This window comes from Marmota flaviventris, chromosome 6, assembly GCF_047511675.1.
Source record: "Marmota flaviventris isolate mMarFla1 chromosome 6, mMarFla1.hap1, whole genome shotgun sequence".
Classification (NCBI taxonomy): Eukaryota; Metazoa; Chordata; class Mammalia; order Rodentia; family Sciuridae; genus Marmota; species Marmota flaviventris.
The window spans coordinates 36,589,438-36,607,150 of NC_092503.1; the positions used below are offsets into that span (position 1 = coordinate 36,589,438).

General features: G+C 31.9%; 1 protein-coding gene across 8 annotated transcripts in view; it reads left to right on the forward strand.

The window, feature by feature from the left end:
* Echdc1 (ethylmalonyl-CoA decarboxylase 1) overlaps nt 1-17,668 on the forward strand; it is a 32,761-nt gene extending 15,093 nt beyond the window's left edge. For all 8 annotated transcript variants that reach the window (XM_027947371.2, XM_071613049.1, XM_027947369.2 and 5 more), the window contains 3 exons: nt 2,599-2,651; nt 4,112-4,192; nt 16,605-17,668. In XM_027947371.2, coding sequence (XP_027803172.1) covers nt 2,599-2,651; nt 4,112-4,192; nt 16,605-17,013 — 543 coding nt within the window. In that variant the 3' untranslated portion in view covers nt 17,014-17,668. The remainder of the gene's footprint in view (nt 1-2,598; nt 2,652-4,111; nt 4,193-16,604) is intronic.
* Nucleotides 17,669-17,713: the final 45 nt, after the last annotated feature.

Consider the following 17,713-nt stretch of genomic DNA (forward strand, 5'->3'; position numbering starts at 1 on the left):
CATGTAGCCAGGACTTTTTTCCCATATGTGTAAAAGACAGAAGTGGAAGTATATGCGTGTTGTGTGTGTGTGAGGAGGGGTGGGAGGGGTGTATAAATCATTGGTATGATGTGAGTCATGTTGTAACAACATTTATTGAGAGAATTTTTGTCCAGACTTAGGTAAGTTTGCTCTTTGTAGTATAGACATTTTCCAAGTATTATGCTATCATCAGTGTCTGCAATAAATTTGTTGATTGATAGCTGAGAACTAGAGGTGTCCATTGCTTCTTGCTATATGCATCTTCCAAGTTTCTTTAAGAAAATAAGGAATTGCAAATCTGCTTTACAATGAGTATGCTTAAATTCCAGATTAGAGTTGACCTATTTTGTTTAAAGCATTTTTCAGTATAAATGAATTCTTTATTGTATTTCTATGAAGTTTCCCTAGTCATAGTATAAGAAATATATAGCATAAAAATAATATTAAGAAACATAGTATATATGTATAGAGGGTATTTTATCACATTTATTCTACAATTAACAAGAACTAGAAATGATATATGTAAAGTTTCTGACAACCATTTTACATGTAGACTATATTCTTATGTACTTGAGAAATAGCTATAAATACATATAAAACTGAAATTAAAAATAGCTTTGGGGCTTACGAGGCTCATGCATGTATATGAGTTGCAGCTATCTGTTAAATACATTGTACTCTTACAGTTGAGTTATTTGAAGACTTTTTAACATGACTTAAATGCAAACTGTTTTCTCTCAATGGGGCACTTTATCCAACATACTGACTCTTTGTTGTTATAGATGCATTATTAGCATCTGCTTATTTGGTGAATTTGCCTTTTCTGAGAATGATGGGGTGATTGGAATATTTGATAATTTTAGTAAATTGTAGTACATTCCCTTGTAATTATAATAAAATGCTTTAAAGTGATTATTAAGTGAATTTTTTTGAAAAGGGTAATCATTTAGTATTTTTGTCACTGTAATTTTTCAATCTTAAAAATGTTTACTAATGAAAATTATTAAATAAAAACAAGAGACTAATAGAATGAAATCCTCATGTACCCATAGCATCATTAATAGCTATTAACATTTATTGTATTTGCATATCTTTACTATACTTTTTTTCTCCTTTCAAGTGTAACTGATCCCTTAAAAAGTTGGTTTCATTTTGGTAGCCTTTGTTTAATGAACAGGAGAAAAGTTCCAACTGTCCCTGTTAGGCAATTAAAATTCTTACTATCTTACAGACCAAGTAATGGAATAACATGATGAAAGGATTAGCCCTGAAAAGTTATGGGAGGGAGAAAAGAATAAAATGGCAACAAATAATGCAGATTTTAATCCAATTATAAGATTTGAAATTGATCACCACAGATGTTGCATGAACTGTAAGGAGTTTTCTTTAGAGAGAGGAAGTAATCAGACTCCATCTATAAGCTTCATGAGACTCCACTCTTTATGTAATCTTCTACAGAGTGTGTAGGTACATTTCTACCTTTCCAATCACCATTTGAATCAAATAAAACAAGATTTTTTTTCTTCCTCATTCCTTATGGAAGAGGAAAATGAAGTTCATAGTTATGATTCGTTTAAGTTCATGTTGTTATTAAGGGGTAGCACTAGGATTCACACTCAGCTCTTTAATTCCCATTTGGTTTTGCCATGCTAAGTTTGAGATGTTGGCAGAATGCGAAAGTATCTACTAGGTTTTAACATTTAGCTTAAAAACAGTAGTTGAAGTCTTTGGAAGTGGATGAATCTTCCAAGGAAGAAAGTATAAAAAAACAAGAAAGAATCGTGGATTAGATTTTTGAGAACATGTGCATTTAGAGTATTAGCTGAATAAAAAGAGTTAGGAATGAAACCTAGAAACGAATAATCAAAGAAATAGGAAGAGAATTGGGCGTATAAAATTTTGCCATTAAACTGTGAGGATCAGGATAAAGAAACTGGTCAGAAAAAGATACTACCTGTTATGGACAAAGAGAAGACAACAGAGAAAGAGAAGTCATTTAATTTGATGAAGAGACTATTAGAAAGTTTGAGGGAAGTTATTTGGGAGCAGGTTGAAGGCCAGATCATACTGTGTTGACCAAAGTATGTGAGGTGAAAAAGAATATATAATACATTTGGACTACTTTTAAGACATTTGCAATTTGTGGAGATACCAGTATAAAAGCCTTAGGCGTACAGAACATGAAAACATATTACAACTTTTTGCTTCTTCCCTTCCTCCTTTTATGTGTTTATATTCATAGGGTTAATAGGTGGGTGTATCTTATGCTTCTTCCCCCAGATTACCCAGAGTGGAATGCTTCACTGTTCTAGGTGTGTGATCTGACTCTCATACCTGCTTCTTGTTCGTCATAATCTCATGCAAAACTGAGCTCAAGAACCTTTAGGACATCAAGAGTAAAATACTGCATTATTTGAATTTCAGACAGCATCAAAGGGTTTTAAATAGAAATTTCATTTTTTTTAAGTTAGATATATTTTTGTCTTCATTGTTTATACTAAAAGCTGAATTTTAAAAATATTTCTTAGGTAATACATGTGTGTTATACCTTTGTTTTATGCTTATTTTTATTTAAAGGATGGAGTGGCCTTATCCATGTTCATGCAAAACACCTTAACAAGATTTATGAGGTAATGTATCTTTCTTTTAAATTTATAATTTCTAAAAGATCAAAAATCTCTCTTTACTATTCCATTATTTATACCAGTTAAAAAAATAATAACTAATTTTCAAATTGTGTATATTCTAGTGATGAACTGTTTCCTTGTGTGTGGAGGACAGTCATTTAGTTGCTAATGAAATGTACATGAGTACTGAAGAAAAGAATTTAGACCTAGCCCCTTTCCCTAAGGAGCTTATATCACTAGGTATATTAAGGAATAGACATGGGGGGAGTCGAATACTGATATTAGAGCAAACTATAGACAGTGATCTATTAAAAACAGATAAAGATTATCACATATTTAAGTTAGTAGAATGTGGAGTGGAGTGAATCCAGAGGAGAGAAAAAGAATTAAAGATTGGAGAAGACTACAGCTTTCTGAGAGATGGATTTACTTTGCATCTAGATGAAGAAGAAAAGGGGGGACAATTCTTTTATGCATTTGGACATACAAACTGACATATTTGGGCTAATTAACTTTCTACTTTCACATTCTGATTATAGACAATTTAAAAATTATAAAAACTAAGGAAATTTATATTTAAGCATACTTATTTATTGGTATTCATCACTATTTTTGTTACTCATTATATCTGATAGAGTGATTGAATTATAATATTACTATTCTAAAATACTTTTTTTCATTATTTTAACTCCCGAATTCATCTCTTTCCCCTATTATGCCTGACTTTTTCTCAAATTCATGTGAAAAGTTATTCTTTTTTAGACAATCTTTTCTACTTGGGAGCAGTATGTATCAAGGAGCACTCAGTTATTTTACATCTGCAGCTTCACTTTTTGTTTAGAACCTATAAAAAAATTCCATACTTTTAAAACATTTTAGACTTACCATGTAGTAGTCACACATTCTTACAAACAGAAAAGGTAAAAGATTTATTTTATAACACAAAATAATGTCTCCACATAGGATTAATCTGTGGATCATTTCAAGCACTAATGAGAAGATTTTTGAGGAACCTTCAGTATACAGTTTTGGACCCCTATCTTCTAGATCACAGTTTCCACCATGGCTGCAGCCTTAATTTTCCTACCCTTAAATAATTTTAGTAAAAATGGACTAAGATGATATTACGTTAAATTATTCACAGTTGCCAGCTTCTGAGAAGTCCCAGGGGCTTTAAATTATACAAAAGCATCCATATTTGGAATAAAGGTATAATATGCTGTCCTTTCAAAAGTATATTATAAGGGAGCTATTTTGATAAACTTACATCCTATTTAGCATGAATTTTTGTATTTTTAGTGTTATGTTGTTTTTTTCTCAAGGTGCATAGATTCAAGGTTCTACTGTCCTTTGATGTGTTTGCTATAAACACAGTGCAATAATTTTGTTTCAACTATATTTTAAGATTTTTAAAAATATTAAAAAATAGAAATATTAACATCCATTTGTTTTTCAATACACAGACTTCCTTTAATTAGTGTTGCACTAATTCAAGGTCGGGCATTGGGTGGAGGAGCAGAATTTACTACAGCATGTGATTTCAGGTAGGATAAACATTGCATTATTTCTTGTTTAAACATAATTAGCATATTTATTTTCTGCCTTCATTTCTATATTTAGTATATTCTTAAACAAGATAATAAATTAGTGAATATTATCTTTTTTGTCAGTCATTATAGTAGATAGTTTTATTTTAGTTTAATTACTATTTTATGCCTTGAAAAAATTAAAACACAATGATTTTGACTAAATCAAATTCATATTAGCAAAACCTCTAGGAAGATAAGTCAGAGAAATGTAAAACTTAAAATCCAAAAGCATTACACATGAAAAGTAAACAGCTGGAAAAGAAAATAGAGGAAAAACCTGTTCTAACTATCCTCTTAGCAAAAAAAGAGGTTTTCTGAGATCCATTATATGTCTTCAATCTATGTGATTCATAGCAGCACTGTGAGGCTTTGGGGAAGATTAGGGAATAAAGTTAGAGAAAGTTCTTTGGGATTGATAGCTCTTCAATCTCTAGAATTATTCTCAGTATTGAATAGCTATACTACTTAGGAATGACCTTTTATAAAATCTAATGCTTTACATTTGTTTGAAACTGCTTTCTCAACACCATTCCCAAGACCTTTAAGCACAGCTGTAAGGAAACATTAGTACAATAATCTCTACAGACTCACACACTTATGCCTCTTTATGTAAAGAGTAAAGGGTAGAATATAAAAGGGTGATTGGATAAAATGGTGAAATAAAATGGTACAATAATAAAGAGCCTGAGCATCTGAGTTCAGTAGATTTAGGTCATTCTCAGTTTGCGACTTTTATCTGATTTTGAGCAAGTTACTATTTCACCTTTTTAGGTCTGTTTCTTTATCTGTAAAATGGAATATCTCCCTTAAATAGATAAGTATAAATGAGATTATGATTATATAGATTTTAGCATAATTTTAACCTAAAGTACATATTAGTGTACACAAATGTTATTTCTTAGAATCTTAAAACTATCTTATACTAATCTCTTTTACAAAACTGCCAATACTTTTAAATTCATTGTCCTTTCATTTGGGTTTTTCTATTCATTGTACACTTGTCCTAGCTAACAGAAGTGCATAATAAATGGAGATCTGTAGTCAAATTTTGACTTGCTTTCAGACACTAAGGAAAAAAAAATTCTTCTCTGGCATGTAGTACCATAGATATTTCAGTATATTGTTATATAACATTTTAACAATTTTTAAAAGTAACTTTATTGTGGTATAAATTTAAAAATTTATTGATTTTAATTATGTAAGTTAAATTTGGATGAATGTGTACATCTATGTAACTATCTTCACAATTGAGATGTAGAACATTTTTATTATCCCCATATGTTTGCATATGCCCATTCCCATGATGGATGAGAGCAGCTGTGACACCTCTTTGTAATTTTAATTTGAATTTCCCCAACAACTTGATGGTGTTGAGCATCTTGCTTTCTGTTTATTAGTCAGTTGATCAGTTGATATATCTTCTTTTTTGGTCTTCAAAATCTTTGCCCCCTTTTATAAGTTGAATAATAGCAGTTATTTATATATACTTGATAAAATTATATGTCAGATAAAATATTTTTTTAATTTGTTCTAATTAGTTATATATGACAGCAGAATGCATTTCAATTCATTGTACACAAAGGAGAACAGTTTTTCATTCTCTGGTTGTACACAATGTAGAGTCGCACCATATATGCATTTATACATATACCTGGGGTAATGATGTCCATTTTATTCCACCATCTTTCCTTTCCCCATGCCCTCTCCCCTTCCCATCCTCCCCTTTGCCCAATCAAAGTTCCTCCATTATTTCCACTGGTGCCCCCCACCCCGCATTATGGATCAGCATCTACCTACCAGAGACAACATTGGACCTTTGGTTTTTTGGGATTGGCTTACTTTGCAATATATTTTTAATATATAAATATTGTGAATATTTGCTCCTAGCCTATGGTTTGCTTTTTTATTAGTAGCAAATTTTGAAGAGCAGAGAATTTTATTTTTTAAAATGTTTCTAGGTTCTCTGTTTAAAATAATTACTCTTGTGAAAAACTTGCAAAAATCATACATATAATTCCTATATACCTTTCACTCCATTGGGGATTGAATCAGGGGCTCTTTACCACTGAGTTACATCTCCAGTCCTTTTAATTTTTTATTTTGAGACAGAGTCTCACTAAGTTGCTGAGGTTGGCCTTGAACTTGTGATCCTCTGACTCAGTTCCCTAAGTAGCTGGGATTACAGGCATGCATTACCACACCTGGTATTCTAATATCCTTTTACTGGTCCATGATCTAATCAAGAATATATTTTATCTGATATAGATATTGTTACCCCAGCTTTCTTGCGATTAACATTTGCCTGTTCTTTCATTTTAATTGATCTGTATTGTTTAAACTAGAGTCTGAGAGACAACATACATTAGGTGTCTTCCTTTATTTTTTTTTTTCTTCAGAGTGATGACAGTCTTTGGATTGTTCAGTAGAGTAACATTATGGAGTATTTACTCTATATTTGTAGACAGTGTTATTGATATGATTGGGTTTAAATCTACTATATCAAAACTTATTTTTTATTTGTCCCATCTGTTTTTATCTTCTTACTCTTTTCCTGCCACATTCTAGATTATTTTTATCATTCTATTTTCCCTCTACTATTGACTACATGCCATATATGAAGATTTGTTTATGATTTCTTAACAGTGTGAACTTTGGGATTTTAAACTTGTCACAGTTCAGCTTCACATGATATTATATTAATTGCATAAGATATAAGAACATTACAATATAATTGTAGTTCTCTTTTTCTGTCCTTTATGTATTAGTGATATACATTTGCTTTCATTTAACTCCACAATCACCATATTTTTGCTTTAAACATTTATCATTTAAATCAATAAATATAATGAGAGTCAAATGTCCTTTTATTTATTTGTATTTTTCTAGAAGGAATATTTGGGTTTAAGCATATTTTGATTTGTGACTAATTCATGATGATGACTCACCTAAAGAAACTCTTCTAGTATTACATATGTTTTCTTTTATGTTGTTTGAATAGTTTTGGAACTCATTTGTTTCTAAAATAGCTAGACCTAAATAAATACCTGGATGATGTTTCTACATTGATTTTCTAGTTTTCTGAGAATAAAATGAAAAGCTAGGGAAATGAAAGCTAGGAATTCTATCTTAGGAAACTTCACATAAAATGTTTTCCATGGACCCTTGATTTAGAAACCCTGTTTTTAAATAGGTATTTTTATGTATGTAATATTTTGTCATTATGTTTGATATATTATTGATGGTTCTTCTGTCTACTAATTTAGTCTGATAAGGCCTTCTAATATTTTAGTTTTGTGTATGTAAAACATAAAAGTTGAGTTTCATGACGTGTTACAAAGTAAGAACCTTATGTAACCATGATTTAGGTTAAGAACTGGAGCGTTGCCAACACTTTTGTAGTCCTCCACCTACCCCTTAGTCACAATCCTCTCATTTCCACTAGGGTTAACCTCAAATATGGTAATTCCTTTATTGCTTTCTTTTATGGTTTTATAAAATAAATATTCCATAACAAATATTTTATTTTTTCTATTTTAGCTTCATAGAAATAGTTTCAAGGTTTAATAGAAATAGTATGAAAAAGATTCAGCTAACACATGTAAAGTTTAAAATTTATCACTCAAGTTTTAGTTTGTTAGTTCAACCATGTCACTTTATACTCACAGAGATTTATAAATAGTTTCAGTGTATGAGACAATTTACCAAGATCCTAGGTTCTTTGAAAATTACTAATTCCTAATTTAACAGATTCTAGTGCACAACGAAAAATGGTCATTTTGTTTGACAGTGCCCTCTGCTGTCATCAGTGCAGATTGCATTAGGATTCAGCTACTCTATTCTATGAGCAGTCATTGACATTATGGATGATGTGAGACTAAATGGGAAATTGGTCTATATGTGAAAGGATAGAATACTTTCCTCATTTTATCTGAAATGCAGGTACTTATGAAATATACAATTTAAATATATAATTACATAGAGTATATATTTTTTTAAACTGTATGTATATGTTACTGCACTTCAAAATTCTCTACATAAAAGTAAATGCAAATTAAGACTTTGTAGATGTCCTTTGGAGAAAGTGAAAATTATTTAGAATCTACTGTTTATCTTCAAGCATTTATTAGACTTTGGCATCATCCTTCATATTCATTCCCTACCTGTATTTGGGCATAGTTAGGGTTTAAGACAAAAGGCAAAATAGCAGGTGAAATAATCCAAGAATATTTAACCCCTTGATATTTATAAATTGCCATATTATGTTAACCTCTAACTGAAAGAAATATAACATGTCTCAGAGTCTCATTAAATATTTAATTTTGTTGTATGTGAGACTATTGCCCCCTGGTTACATTAAGTAATATATCAGGTATATTCACAGAGTAGAATACAGTTTCCAATAAAAACATGTTCATCTGTAGACTAACTTCTCTGTAAGTGGTGTCTTCATTCATTAAACATTTTTTAGCATGTACATATGCCAGGCACTGTCATTCACAAAACATTTATGTTTTAGGTTTTTGTTCTGTTTTTCTAGTTGAATGTTTCTGTTATTTTTTTAAAAAAACAATGGTCCACAACCAATTACAATAGTCCCTTCCATAGAGTTTTGCTTTCTGTGGTTTCAGCTACCTGTGATCAACCACAGTATGAAAATATTAAATGGAAAATTCCAGGAGTAACAATTTACAGGTACTGTGTTACACATTGTTGTGTAGTCTGATGAAATCTCATGCCATCCTGCTCATATCTACCAGGGATGTGAATCATGCCTTTGTCCGATGTATTCACACTACATATACTACCTGCCCATTGGTGAGTTGCATATATGTAGCTTTAGTAGTGGTCTAACATTCTCAGATCAACTGTTATAGTATCCCAGTGTTTGTATTCAAGTAATCTTTTTTTTTTTAACTCTATAATGGCTCCAAAGCACAAGAATAATTATGTTGGAATTTTATTATACTATATTATTGAAATTTCATGTTCTGTTTCATTAGTCATCTTTCTTAATAATTTCACTATGCTTAATTATACATTAACCTTATAATAGGTATGTATGTATAGGAAATAACAGTATATGTAGGTTTTGGCATTGTCTTTGGTTTCAGGCATCCATCAGGAGTTTTTGGACCTAACCTCAGTGGGTAAAGGGGGATCACTATAGAAATTAAAATGATTAAACTGATCCTTCACCCTGTATGTTTGAAAAGAATTGTTCCCTTAGACGTTTTTAAAATCACATACCAAGAATAATTGTAGTTCTTAAAAGAGGCTAATAAAGCAGATTGCTTACTGAATGATGTACATTACTAGGAAGTGATAAATCAGTACAACTCCTCTAGCTGATATTTTCCCCTGTTTTATCAGTACTTTATTAATTATCTTCTATGACAAGTTGCTTAAATTATATTCATAGTTAAATTCTAAGAAAATCTGTGTCAAAAGAACACCAACATTTTTATTTCATAGCATTCAACTAAAATGGTAAGTTCTTTTAAAAAGTATATCTATTGGCCCTCTTTAGCTTGTTTAACTTTCTTACTCTGGAGAATTGCCTAGAATTTACTCAACTTATATTTCTACACTTTTCCATTTCCAATGCATAATACTTCAGCAGATGGAAATATACTTAATATGAATTTACACAAGAAATGAGCCCAGATGTCATACTAGCATGGTCCCTTCCTCTCCAGAAAAAACCCCTTTAAGCACCAGCTGATAATAGATTTAATGAATACATATGTCAGAAACACTCAGGTCTACTTGGCATTAGTAAGTAGACCTTCATAGTAAATTATATTTTGTTGAGTCATTATTTCACACAAAATATTCCAAAAGACAATGGCTTTTTAAAAGCATTTTAAAAACCAAAAGGCTATCTTCTGCATTAAAAATTGGCATTTCACAATTGAAAAATTAAAACAAGATGACTTGAAAGTAGAAGACTGGTAAGAAGAATAAAGGCACAAGTTGTGTTTAAAAAAAAAAAAAAGGAAGAAGAAGAGGAGGAAGGAGAAAAAGGCATTCCTGCTGGGCCCAGGGGCACATGCCTGTAAGACCAGTTACTTGGGAGGCTGAGGCAGAAGGATTGCAAGTTCAAGGGCAGCCTGGACAACTTAGCCAGACCCTGTTTCAAAATAACAAAAGGATCAGGGATGTAGCTCAGTAGTAAAGTACCCATGCAATCAATCCCTGTTTACCCTGTCCCCCCAAAAGCATTTCTCATTGCCCAGAACCTAGTTGCTCATCATTATACTTCCATTATGACAGATTTCCCTGAGTGCCAGGGATACGGAATATTTTTCCTGTATTTGTTGGCTATTATATTTCTTATGAGAAATGCCTGTTTACTTCTTTTGCCCATTTATTGATTGGGTTATTTGTTTTTCTGACGTTAAGTTTTTTTAGTTCTTTATATTTTCTGGATATGAGCAGCTGGAGCAGCTGGCAAAGATTTTCTTCCATTCTGTAGGCTCCACATTTAGTTTTTTCCTTTCCATCCTTGTTTATTGAATTCTCTCTCTTGAATATATAAAGTTTGTAGTAAAAAAGCTGTGTAATTTGGTATTATTAATGGTATCTCATAAGAAAATTCTAGAAATGATTGCCCAATCAAAGGTTAAATGAATAGTAACAAATTAATGAATATTGTTAGTTATTACAATTTCTCTTTCATAGGAAATAGACCAGCCTTGCATTCCCTTTAGCGTGTTTCATTAGCCTTGACAACAGAGCCTACTGTTAAACCTTTGAATTTTTGCCAATGGGATGGATGAGGAATAAAGTTTCAGCAGTTTTATATGCATTTCTCTAAGTGCAGTTGATCTTATTTTCATGTGTCTAAAAACCATTTTTTAAATCTTTGTGAATTACCTACTCATATTTTGCTTATTTCTGTGTAGAATATTTTATCTTTTACCCTTAATTTTTATGTTTTGCAACCTTTAGTGATATTTGTCATCTGTGATACATTTAAAAAATATTTGCCTACCTGGCCATAAGTCTTCTGAGTCTGCTTATTGTTTTTGCAATGCAAGCCTTTTTTTTTTTTTTAATGTAGTCATGTCCATCAATCTTTTTTTTATTGCATCTGAATTTTATGCGGTAAAAAGCCCTGCCTCTTTCCCAAGTTATAGAGAATTCACTTACGTTTTATTCTAGTATTTGAGTAATTTTATGGCTTAATCTATAACCTATTTTTAGCTTATTTTTATGAATGATGTAAATAATGGACTTATTTTATCTGTTTTTTGCCAAATGTCTGTTTTTCTGCAACACTATTTTGAAAGGACTTCTGTGTTTTAGTGATTTCAGACACACCTTATCATGTGCTAGATTTCCACTTGTAATTGTATCTATTGACAGATTTTGTTTTGTTCCAATTCCAATTTTTCTGTATTGTTTTTAATGCCGTGATAACTATGCATAAGGTCTTATCCACCTGAAGATTATTTCCTGAAAATAAATCCTATAAGTTGTACAAGTACTTAAAGACTAAGAGAATATTCAACACTTTTGATATGTATTGCCAACTTGTCCTCTAGGAAAGATCCTACCAATTTATACTAACACCAGCATTAAATTAGTGTTTATTTGAGCAGATCCTTTCTTACAATGAATATAATCCTTTTAAATTTCCCTTCTTTCAGCCTACACCATTGTGTTAATGAAGGGAGCCTCATGAGGCCAGTCATCTGAGGGTTGGGAATGAAAAAGTTTTAGGGGGAATCTTTAGTTTCTTTCCTTCTGTTTTCTATAATTTGTCTCATGATGGGTGACAAATAGAAAGTAAAAGGGAAGAAGGTGCCAGGAAAGTATGTGTGCAAACAAATAAGTATTTATGTTCAAACATGATTTTAAAGTATTGCTTGTTGTCAGAGATGCTAATTATGTGGTTTTCTATACCATATTTTATCCAAATCAGCAGTTTGCCTTGTTGTCTTTGACTCTTAATATGCAATGTAAAAGGACTAGCAACTTCTAGCCTTAGACATTTAAATCAGTGATTAAAACCTTTAAATTTATGACATCCCATTGCTAGTTAATTTTATAGTGTCAATGCTTTATTTAAAAACTTTCAAGTATTTATTTGGTTACTTATGTTATTTCATTTTGTGTCCTTTTACTTTGTTATAATTTATGAGGTATGGTATGCAGCCAGTCTAGTAGCCAGACTAGGATTCCAGGCCAAGCAGTCTGGCTACATAGTCTATGCACTTCACAGCATAGTTGAATAATGTCCCAATTCAATATGCATTTCTATCCTCATCACCAAGTTCACTGTGCCTTTCATCAACACCAAACATTTTTATAAACTATTTTTCTTGTATAACTTTTACTAAAAACTTCCTATTTTAGTAAAATTTGATAAGTTCTTTTTGAAATTGTTTTTCTTGACTACATTTGGTAACCCTAAAATGTAGACTTAATTTATTAGAAAGTAGTAAGTAGCACACTGAATGGTTTTCCAGGTATCAACTTCGACCTTCTATCACCAGCCAAACATTAATAGTCTTTCTCTAGTTATACACAGTTTCTCATATAACACGCTTCGATCCAGACAGTAACAAGAAACATCCACATTTGATTAACTTCATCTCTTCTCTCCCAGGATGTCAGAGGAAATTTTAAACATTGCCAGGAAGCTTACATAATGAACAACCTAAAGACACTTATAAGTATTTCCTTTTCTTATACAAATAAGGGGCTTTAATATGATCTTATAAATTGAGTCTGTAGTAAGTCTATAGAATTACAAGAGCTGTCTTCTATTGTTTACATGAATTGATAGATTATCTCTTGCAATAAATTATATTACAGGTAAAACTACATGAAACCCTAGAATTAGTCTATACTCTTGTAAGATGAATGAATAGTTTGTTTGTACATGTATCTTGCTGATGATATCATGTTTTCTTAAATTAGGTTTTCTACATTTAAAATGTTATAGATTATAATATTTAGGTCAATTCCCTTAAGTCCTTAAAAGAGCGTACTATAGGGATACTGCTACATCGATGTTCATAGCAGCACAATTCACAGTAGCTAGATTGTGGAACCAACCTAGATGCCCTTCAATAGATGAATGGATAAAAATATGTGGCATTTATACACAATGGAGTACTACTCGGCACTAAAAAATGACAAAATCATGGCATTTGAGGGAAATGGATGGCATTAGAGCAGATTATGCTAATGAAGCTAGCCAATCCCTAAAAAACAAATGCCAAATGTCTTCTTTGATATAAGGAGAGCAACTAAGAACAGAGCAGGGAGGAAGAGCATGAGAAAAAGATTAACATTAAACAGGGACGAGAGGTGGGAGGGAAAGGGAGAGAGAAGGGAAACTGCATGGAAATGGAAGGAAACCCTCATTGTTATACAAAATTACATATAAGAGGAAGTGAGGGGAAAGGGAAAAAAAAACAAGGGAGAGAAATGAATTACAGTAGATGGGGTAGAGAGAGAAGATGGGAGGGGAGGGGAGGGGAGGGGGGATAGTAGAGGATAGGAAAGGCAGCAGAATACAACAGTCACTAGTATGGCACTATGTAAAAAAGTGGATGTGTAACCGATATGATTCTGCAATCTGTATACGCGGTAAAAATGGGAGTTCATAACCCACTTGAATCAAATGTATGAAATATGATATGTCAAGAGCTTTGTAATGTTTTGAACAACCAATAATAATATAAAAAAGTGCTATGAAAGGTTACCCTCTAAATGTTCTGTATTTCTCTCCTTGTTAAACAATTATGTTCTTCTGTCACCAGTGATTTCTCATACTTATTTACTGTGTATCAATACAAAGGCACGCCCTAAAGAATAGATGTCAGTTTGATCACAACAAATAATTTTACAAAGATTACCTCAGGATTTGTTACAATCATGAAATAGTATTTAAAAAGGCATTTTATCTTGTAAAATAGAACAAAGGAGAAAGAACATGGTATGAAGATCATAATGAAGAGTCTTCTTTAGAAGCAAAGAATTTTTAAAATGTGTTTAAGTTGGTAATAAGTTTTGTTGTATAAACCATATACATTATACCAACACCTAGGACGTTAACTAATTTTTTCCCCCAGCACTGAGGATGGAACCCAAAGTGCTAGGCAAGCACTCTATCACTGACCTACCCTGCATAGCACAATAACCAATATTTATGTTCACTTAAGGTTCCTAACACAGTCTTTTACTCCATTGTAGGCATAGTTCTGAACCAACATCAGTGTGAATTCCACAATTTAATTGGAACAGTGACATAATTCATTCTGTGAAAAGCTTCATAGGACTGGGCTAAATATTAACAATATTCCTATCTGCAAGGCTGTCAGACATTATTATTTCTATGATTTGAGTCCTTAAATTTTTGACAGTTTGTGATGTCAGTACTCCTCTTAACAATTTATGGCTACATTCAGATTCTTAATGAGACCTGTTAATTCTTCTGCCCCATTTAAAAATGATTTATCAAAACTATTTTCTTTTTCTTTTTAATATTTTTTTAGTTGTAGGTGGACACAATATCTTTATTCATTTATTTACTTTCATGTGGTGCTGAAGATCAAACCCAGTGCCTCACACATGTGATGCAAGTGCTCTACCACTGAGCTACAGCCCCAGCCCCAAAACTATTTTCATAGATCTCTCTTCTGGAGTATTTCTCCTATAAAGTGTCAAAAACCTCAAGATTGTTGTTCTTTGTGCTAAGAGAACTAAATCACCTGGTATTTGAACATTTAACGTTTTGGAAAGCAAGATTTAAGGTCTTCTTTTTGTAATAAGTAGTTTGAAAACAATCATTTTTCTTAAAAAGTTAAAATTTTGATATGACATTTAGTCAGAATGACATTTTAACATAGTGAAAGCATGCATTCAAAAACTCATTTGGTATTTTCCTAACTATATAGGTTTACTCAGTCTCTTAATATTATAAAATGTTCCTGGGCAAACATGACGCCTTTTGCTATGACCACCATTTTTTAAACTAACTCCTTTTGTTGCTTATTAATCAATGGTCATACTCATAAAAATCCCACAATTTGGGGAAAAAGAACCCCTGCTATAGGAAATCACTGCTATCAGTCTAACCCAGATGACTACTGGTGTTTTTACTGGTATCCCTGTGCCACAAAGTTAAAATTTTTGAGTACATACAACACATACTCTCCAGGTTTAAGTCCTAGCTTTGCAATAGCAGAGCTATTTAACTTTTGTTCCCTGGATTTCTTCATCTATAATGAGGATATTTCCATACCTCATATGGTTGTTCTGAAGGATTAACATAAGCTTCCTTAAACAACTGGTATGTGATATTAAATGCTAATTTTAGTCTATACAGCAACCAGAACAACTCTTACAAAATGTGAGATGCTAATTTGTCAAAATCCCTTTAAGAAATTTCACAATTAAAGAATGAAGTCTGGGGCTGTAGTTATGGCTCAGCAGTAGAGCACTTGCCTAGCATGTGCAAGGCCTTGGGTTTGATCCTTAGCACCATGTAAAAATAAATAAAATAAGGGTATTGTGTCCAACTATAACTAAAAAATATTTAAAAAAAAGAATGAAGTCTGAGCTCATTATGGAGGTTTGTAAGTCTGCTCCTCTGATTTTGTTCTGTGTTACTCTTTGCTTTCTCTATTCCAGTTACACTGGCCCCATCCTCAGAGATACACAGCAGTCCTAGTTGAAGACTTTTGCATTTGGAATTGCTGCTTCTTGGACACTTTTTCAGATTTTTGCACTTCTCTAAATATTGAGAACATATGTATTCTCATTCATTAATTCCTTGCCCCACTTTGTTTTCTTTATAGCACTTATCACTACAGATTGTGTGGTGCCTCTCTCTCCAAGCACAGAATTTTATTTTGTTATAGTCTTCAAGCATCTAAACACTACCTGACATTGGCAGTGCTCAGTAAATACTTGCCAGATATTGGGCTATAAGACGAAATTTATTATTTTTTTCCTGAGGACTTTGAAAACCCTAACTTACTATGTATTTTTATGTGTGTGTGTGTGTGTGTATGTTTGTGTATATGTATGTGTGTGTGGATACAAACATACCGATGCCCATACTTTCACCTGTTCCGGGTTTTTTCATTAGGACTCTACTCACTTTAGAAAAAAATTGGGCTTTTAGAAATAAACATAAATTTGCAAAGTTAAGAATAAGCAAGCACATGTTAAAACAAGTAAATATATTAAAAATTTTAGATGGAATAACCTCATCTTTCTAATATTCAGTTTTTAATATTATGTATCTACCTAAAAAGAACAGTGATTTCATGTCACATTATGAAGAGGTAATACTTGATTATAGTACATATATGTAGTTATATTTTATCCTTTTTTGCTTTTGCAGGTTAATGACTCCAGAAAGTGAGATCAGATTTGTCCACAAGGAGATGGGCATAATTCCAAGCTGGGGAGGGGCCAGCCGGCTGGTTGAAATCATCGGCAGCAGACAAGCTCTCAAAGTGTTAAGTGGGGCCCTCAAACTGAATTCAGAAAAAGCTTTAAACATAGGAATGGTGGAAGAGGTCTTGCAGTCTTCAGATGAAACTAAATCTCTAGAAGAAGCACAAGAGTGGCTAATGCAATTTGTCAATGGGCCACCAGAAGTCATTAGAGCTTTGAAAAAATCTGTTTGTTCAGGCAGAGAGCTGTATTTAGAGGAGGCATTACAGAATGAGAGAGATCTTTTAGGAACAGTGTGGGGGGGACCTGCAAATTTAGAGGCTATTGCTAGGAAAGGAAAATTTAATAAATAGATTTTAAAAATGTTTATGTACTACAAATAAATCTTCAATGATTAATATATATGAAAGTTAAATGATGCTAAATATGATAGAATTACTTTGAAGTCTGCTACTAAAATTCAGATTTACTTTTCTTATAATTTTTTGCTTAAAATTATTTGTCAATTCCTAAATTCTCATAATAGTTTTTAATCTATAACTGAAGATAAGCTTGCAAAAGGAAAAGCTTCTACATAAAACCTACTTCTGGAGCTGTTTTTCATAAATGTTTTGTTCTGTCTTACCTAGAAATAACTTAATGAACTCTGTTATTCAAGAAAAAAGTGGGCAGGGATCAAGAGAATATGAAAATAAGAAAAGGTATAATTAATCATTTCTGCTCTAAGCAGCTCAAGTAAAATTAGTGAGAAATGACCCTTTGTTTTAAAAAAATCTATTAATCAATCAGTGAGGAGACATGATATGGAACATCAGCTACCTAAATTATTCATTCTTTTGTTTCCTGGAATTTCTGTTTTAAAGATGAGATGTAAAGATTAATGAAGCATCCTATAACAAATCTGCATTTTTATACTAGATTTGTTTTTCTGGAAAACAACTTTTCTTCTTTTGTAACTAGCTATTTTTTAAAAGTAAATTCAATAAAAATGCACAGCTCAAACTTTTATGATCCTAGTAATTTACTTCTTTAAAAATGTGTTTCAAAGAGTTA